The sequence below is a fragment of the Pteropus alecto genome, unplaced genomic scaffold (assembly GCF_000325575.1).
Source record: "Pteropus alecto unplaced genomic scaffold, ASM32557v1 scaffold101, whole genome shotgun sequence".
Lineage (NCBI taxonomy): Eukaryota > Metazoa > Chordata > Mammalia > Chiroptera > Pteropodidae > Pteropus > Pteropus alecto.
In genome coordinates, this window is record NW_006432945.1 from 13,395,641 (window position 1) to 13,402,215 (window position 6,575).

Sequence of the window (6,575 nt, forward strand, 5' to 3'; positions counted from 1 at the left end):
CCATCGCGACTCCCCACCCCTCTGGCCCAGGCTGCCGGCACGGTTAAAGAGCCGTGCCAACAGTCAGGAAAAGTGACGTGACGGCGACCTGCTCCCTGAGGCTCTCGGAACCCATCAGGCCAGCCATCGCGTGGGCACACAGGACAGGGGCCATTCTAAGACAGGCACCCCCGAGCCCTCACTGGGTGCACAGGGCCTGTGATCAGAGAGAGCGTCTGTCTAACCCGGGTTCTCGGTCTTGGCCTCTCTGCCCTGGGGAAGTCACATGTCAACTCTTAGTCGTCCCAGTGATCAAAGGAACTTGCTGGTATCTGTGAGATCTAAGAACCAGCATCTTCTGATGGTACAGTAGAAGGGCCGTCCCTGATTTAAGTGTCCTACCTGAGCATGTGGCCTGAGACCCTGTTCCGGATGGAGTAAGTCAGCCGAGGGGCTTCAGGGAGGTTCAGTAAAAGTCACCCTTATCCTCCATTTGTGTTTAAAATCGATTGATAAATAAGGCAAAGAGTAAGACAGATGGAGGCCGAAATATGCCCCGGCCTGGAGCATGTAGCTTAGTGTTCGAGCCAGACGGGCTTGCAGACTGACAGCCCCCGTGGAGCCGAGCTGGTCCCCGCTGTGGCGGAGCTTGGGGGACACTCAGGTTCGGACATGCAGCACTGGGGAATGAGCAGAGGGGGCAGCGGCTCCCGCGAGAGGAGAGACGGGCCGAGGGGAGACAGGCCGGGCCCAGGTCCTGCTACAGGATTCGCCACTGACGTAGGCCAGTGTCAGACAGGCAGAGGCCAAGAGTCTCATCACGGCGCCCCCTCCCCGAGATGGGAACAGCCGGAGGGGGGCGCTTCTCTGAGAGTAATGGACCCTGTCGGGATGCACCCCACCCCGGGGCCACGGTCAGACTCGTCACCGAACACGCCCCGGCAGCCCAGAGACTGACTGCGCGTCCTTAAAATGAAGGAACTAACTCCCGCCCGTGTGTCTGCCCTTCCTCCACGTCGCTGAACCGAAACTGCTCAGGGCCTGGCGTGAGGAGAGACCTTACACCGTGTCCCTTTGTGACCTCACACCGTGTCCCTTCGCGACCTCACGCCGTGTCCCTTCGCGGTGACGTCAAGGTCAGCCTTCCCTCCTGCTCACAATCGCCTGCCCAGGTGGCCGGGTCTCCCGTGAGCAGTGCATCCAGCATTCTTTTCAAATTCAAAGTCGTTTTTGTTTGGAAAGCGGTTTCTTTGTGCTTTGCTCAGATAAGGATTTGGAAGAGGCAGGAAAGGGAAGGAGAGTTCTCGAGTTCTCGAGAGGCAGGATGAAAAGCGAACGCTTGACAAAATGGAGGCAGGATTGGCCGGCGGCCCGGGGAAAATTCCAATCAAGACAATTACATTCCGCCTCCCGGAAGCTCCCCTCTGAGCTTCGCTTCACCGCGGTGCGGTTGTGCGTCTCGGGTTGCCTGGCGGACTGGCAGCTGTTAGGTGGCTGTCTTCTCAATGTGGCCTCAGCCTGCACCTCCAGCCCACTCGCCTCTGCTGGAGGGGGCGAGGGGGGTGTAGGGGCGGGGAGATGCAGAGGAGTCCTCCAGGCCCCGGGGTTGGCAGGTGCAGCTTGAATGATGAGAGGGAGCCTGGACCCTCGTGATCGGGCCTTCGGTCATTTCAGAACTCCGCTTAAATTCAAATTAGCCAAAGTGCTTTTGCAGGTGATGGCTTGGCCACCAGGCGTGCACTGATAGCACAGGCAATTAAAGCAGAGATTCGCTTCCTGCGTGGTGAGCGGGTTGTTTGCCTGGGTCTTAGAGCTGCTCGGAAAAAGGAGAGAGCTCGGGCGGAAGCACACAGAGGCCAGCGACCAGCAAGAGGTGAGCAAGGAACCCCGGAGGCAGCTCGGGGACCCTCCCGAGCTCTGGCTTCCTTTCTGGAATTCCCTGGGCTCTGTCACCCGTGGGAGGCCCTCTGGGCACATCCCTCAAGGCACCGGGCGCAGCCACCACAGCGTTGGGCCGACCAGGGGCTGCTGCTTTCACCTGACCACCCCAGGCCTCTCTTGAACGCTGTCGAGTTGGATTGTGTCCCCTCAAAGGATGTGGACGTCCTAACCCTCGGCACTTGTGTATGTGACCTTAATGTGAACTAAGGTCTTCGCAGATGATCAGATTAAGATGAGGCCATCAGGACGGGCCTTGATCCACTGTGACTGTGTCCTTTGTGGATACAGAGACGGAGACGCCCATGGGGAGAACAGCACGCGAAGATGAAGGCAGCACAGGGTGACGCTTCTATAAGCCGAGGAGCACCCAGGAGGAGGCACCCCTTCCCACACCGCGACCTCAGGCTTCCAGACAGTACGTGTCTGCGTTTGCGCCAGCCAGTCTGAGGCGTTTTGTGGTGGCAGCCCAAGGACACCAGCACGAAAGCCCCAGAAACAACGGTTGGAGCCCGGTCCTGCTCGGCAGCGACTGCACCCTGAGCGTCTCTCACAGGTGTGACCTGGACGGCACCTGCCACCCCAGCCAAGCCCGCTGCCCGTTCGTTTCCCCACACGCCCTGGTCCAGGCATCCTCAGAGCCGCACGGCCCCAAAGTCTCGCCTGCCAGCTTTGAGACAGAACTGGCGATATGCAGACACTTCACGTGACCACCTACTGGGTGCCAAGCACTGTCCTAGGCCCGAGGTCACACCATAAACAAGACAGACAAGGTCCGGGTTCGAGTGACGTACATTCCGGTGGGGGAAATTGGACAAGGGAGAAGAAAAGCAGCACAGCGTCATTTCCGTCACGACTGACACGCTGAGGAGCGAAACGGATGCCGTGGACGGAGCCGTCAGAAATGCGTCCTCGAGGAGGTGACGTCTCAACCAAGACCCGCGTGACCTAAGCCGTGTGAGGACCCAAGGGGACCACACCAGCAAAGGCAGCAGCCAGCGCAAGGGCCCCGAGGTGGGGAGAAGCCCGGGGTGCCGCAGGAGCGGCTGGAGCACAGCGACGGAGCTGGAAGGGCTGCGGCGTCGCGCGCGGGAAGCGGCCGGGCCTGGTCTCCCGAGCCTGCGGGCCGCGCCCGGGCATTTGTTTTAGGAGGCACGAGGCGCGTTGTCGGCAGGGCGATTCCTGGATCCACTCTACGTTTTAGAGACTAGATATGGTTATTACCGGCGTCCACAGCCCAAGCCCCTCCACGGGGCCCCCGCCAGACAGCTGCCCTCTGTCTTGGCCTTGTCCCTGGCTTGGTGACATGATGCAGGGGTGTCCTTCAGCTGCCCCAGCCCCGGGGGTCAGGCTACAAGACCCCGGGGGAGCAAACCCTCCTCCTCTTCCCCAAAGCCCTCCGCTCCTAAGCCCTCATTCCAAGCACTGACCTCTTATGGGGTCATTGACATTACAAGTGTCTCGTCCCTTCAGAGCAAACACTCTCCCCTATTCATAGGAAACAGGCCTTAAGACAATTTTTTAAAAATTAAATCAAAAATTAAAGGAAAGAAAACATAATTCCCAAGGTCTGGGCTGCAATTCTGTTCGGGCCCTCAAACCACAAGCCGAGTCCAGCCCCTCACTCGGCCTGTCCACCCGCGTGAGGTGGAGGGGTGCACAGCCCAGAGCCCCCTCCCGCACGCCTCTCGGTCCAAAGCCCTGTCCTTCCACTACATCGCCCCCGACACGTATAATTTTCTAAGCTGAAGCCCTTTCTGCGGTGTCTGTGCTGCTAAGGCCGGCGACAGCGCACGGTCCCAAAGCCGGCCCCCGACAGTCGTCTTCCTGCCCGGTGCCCGGTTCGCTGTGGCTCCATCCCCCCCCTCAGCCACTTCGACGCCATCCTGCTTTTCTCCTGCCGAGGTTCCCCCTGCTTGGTGTCAGGCTCATGAAACTCACGGGTTTGTTTTACATTTACGGAACGCCACCGGAACTTCCGAATGGAAACGGGAGAAGCGTAAAGTGTACCGATAATGGCCCATGAGTCTGTCGGGGCCGATCGGGCAGACCGAGAACTGAGGGGCGGCTCCGGGGTCACTCACACGTGAGGCTGAGGGTCAGCAGGCGTGGGCCGTCACCGTAAAGCTTGTTCAGGTTCGAGAAGTATGACACCTGTACGTTACCCCAGGCGATGTTGGTGATGTTCAGGTTCGAGAAGTATGACGCGTGTACGTTACCCCAGGCGATGTTGGTGATGTCTGACTCTTTGTAGAGATCGACGCCCCCAAGAACCTGCGTGTTGGCTCCCGCACAGCGACCAGCCTTGACCTCGAGTGGGACAACAGCGAAGCAGAGGTCCGGGAGTACAAGGTCGTGTACAGCACCCTGGCGGGGGAGCAGTACCACGAGCTGCTGGTCCCCAAGAGCGCCGGTCCCACCACCAGAGCCACCCTCGCCGGTGAGTGCGCCCCGCTCCTGAGTGCTCATCCTCACAGCTCTCTCCCCGCGTCCAGCCAGAGCCAGACGCCATTGCCGTCAGCTCCAAGTACCGTCACATGCACCTGGGTCGACTGCTCTTCCGTGCGTAGCGTCACCTGCCCTAGCTACCTCTCGTCTCACGTTTCTGATCATGCCATCCCATTGTGCCCGCGTCTCGGGCTCTGCCATTGCTCTTGGGCTAAACCCCGACACTCGGGGTGGCCCACACGGCCCTGCCTGGGTTCCCTGCCATCTTCTCCCGTCTCCCCTCCCGTTTGCAGCCCCTGGTGCTCCCTGTGCTCCGGGCCCACAGATGTGCTTCTTCCAGCCTCTCACACATCTTTTCTCTCCCGCCACATGCTGTTCGGTCAGGCGCTGCCATCACCCTCGACCCCTAGTTATGTCCGCTTCCTTCTCAGCTCTCAGTGTGCTTATCACTTCTCAGGGAGCCTGCCTGCCTCCCAGGAGAGGTCGGATCATCTGTCCTGCACCCTCAGCTCCCTCCACCCAGCACTCCTCAGGTTGCCAGGACACACAGGTGGTGTGGAGTCAGTGGGCGGTGTCCACCCCCAACGAAAGCTCTGGGAAAGGCGGGCCGTGTTGGTCTTCCCAGCGCTCCACACGGAGTCTAGCACTTAGTAGCTTCCAGACAGAGCAATGGGTGGGTGGACGGGTGGAAGGATGGATGGATGGATGGGTGTGTGGGTGGGTGGATGGACAGAACCGCCAACCCTCACTATGACTGGAGCATAGATGATAAGAAGCCAGCGATAAGGTGGGAGCCTGGTCAGGCCTTACACGCCCTACGCAGAGTGTGAGCGGGAGTCACTGAGGGATTTTAAGCAAGCTGGAGCGATGGCTGGCTCTGTGCCGCTGCAGCGTGGAGGGACGGGAGGCGGGCAGGGCCACAGACAGGCTGGTCGGGAGGCTGTGCTGGAGCCGGAGGGACAGCGACGGTGCTGTGCACTAAGGCGATACCCTAGGTCACAGTGGTGCTTGGCTGAGGAGCATTCCCTGTCCCCTCCCTGTCCTCACGGGGATGCAGGGCCAGCCAGCATGGCTCCCAGGGCCTCAGACCCACCCGTGCAGGAAAACCTGCCTGCTGGACCTCGCCAAGAGGTGGATGACTGGACAAGCGGGCAAGGTGTCCAGACGCAAGAGGAGCCTGCCCAGGGCTGCCAGCGTGCTCGCAGAGGAGTCCGCTTAGCTCGTGTCTTGGCTTCCTCCAGAAGCATTTGCTGTCTTAGTAGACAAGGCCTACACGGCAGAGCGGGAGTACAGTAAACAAGGGCAGTATGATCAAAGCTGTCGTCCTCCCGAACTGAAATCCCCGACCGCCTCGCCAAATGAGACCAGTTAAAGTAAATATAATAAATGTTGTTTTCTGGACAGATGCACTCCCAAAAACACAGCAAGGAGATGGAAAGAGATGCTGACCAAGCAGGTTAATGGGGGTGAATTAGACATAGTGGGAACAGACCAGCTGGCAGAAGAGCCTTTACCGAGAGCTGGAGACAGTCACAAAAAATTAAGCTAAACAAAAAACCGAAATGATACAGGAGGGAGCTGAGGCTAAGCGCACCCCGTGCTGCCCAGAGCCTCGGGCTGGTCTGGCAATTAGCAGTTTGCAAGGATGACGACTCGCCCTTTCGACGGTGGATGCGCCATAAAACCACGAAGGATGCAGAGAATTGTCCAGCCACATCCTAGTCCTTATCACTCACAGCCAGGGGGCAGGGGGAAGAGTCTACACTCGTCGGCCCCTTGTGTTATTCCAGGCACCTTCACGTAGCACAGCTTACTTCACACTCACAGCAACCTCATGAGGGACGTCAGCATCATTTTATGGACGAGGAAACCGAAGCTCAGAGAGTTTGGAAACTTGCCCAAGTTCGCAGAGCTAGCGGGGGCCTCGGCTCTGACTCGAAGGCAGCCCCCAGTCCCAGCCGAAGCCTCCCGTTCCACGGCCACTCCTACTAAAGAAATAGAAAGTCAGGGACAGTCAAAACTTAACTGCCGCAGACGTGGAGGGAAGGAAATATTTTTAGCGAGGAGCGGGCTGAGATAGGTTGATTTTTTTTGGTTGGAGTTGAGCTGATGAAATTAAATGATAAATAGATATTACTCATAATTATCCCAGGGAGCTCACTGCTGGGGAGGTTTAGAAAGGCAAATTGCTTTATGTGATTTGAGCCGGG

General features: G+C 58.8%; 1 protein-coding gene across 1 annotated transcript in view; it reads left to right on the top strand.

The window, feature by feature from the left end:
* The window catches only part of TNR (tenascin R), a 64,520-nt gene that overhangs the window by 21,510 nt on the left and 36,435 nt on the right, over positions 1–6,575 (top strand). Inside the window, exon 7 of the mRNA XM_006907789.1 lies at positions 4,172–4,357. Coding sequence (XP_006907851.1) covers positions 4,172–4,357 — 186 coding nt within the window. The remainder of the gene's footprint in view (positions 1–4,171; positions 4,358–6,575) is intronic.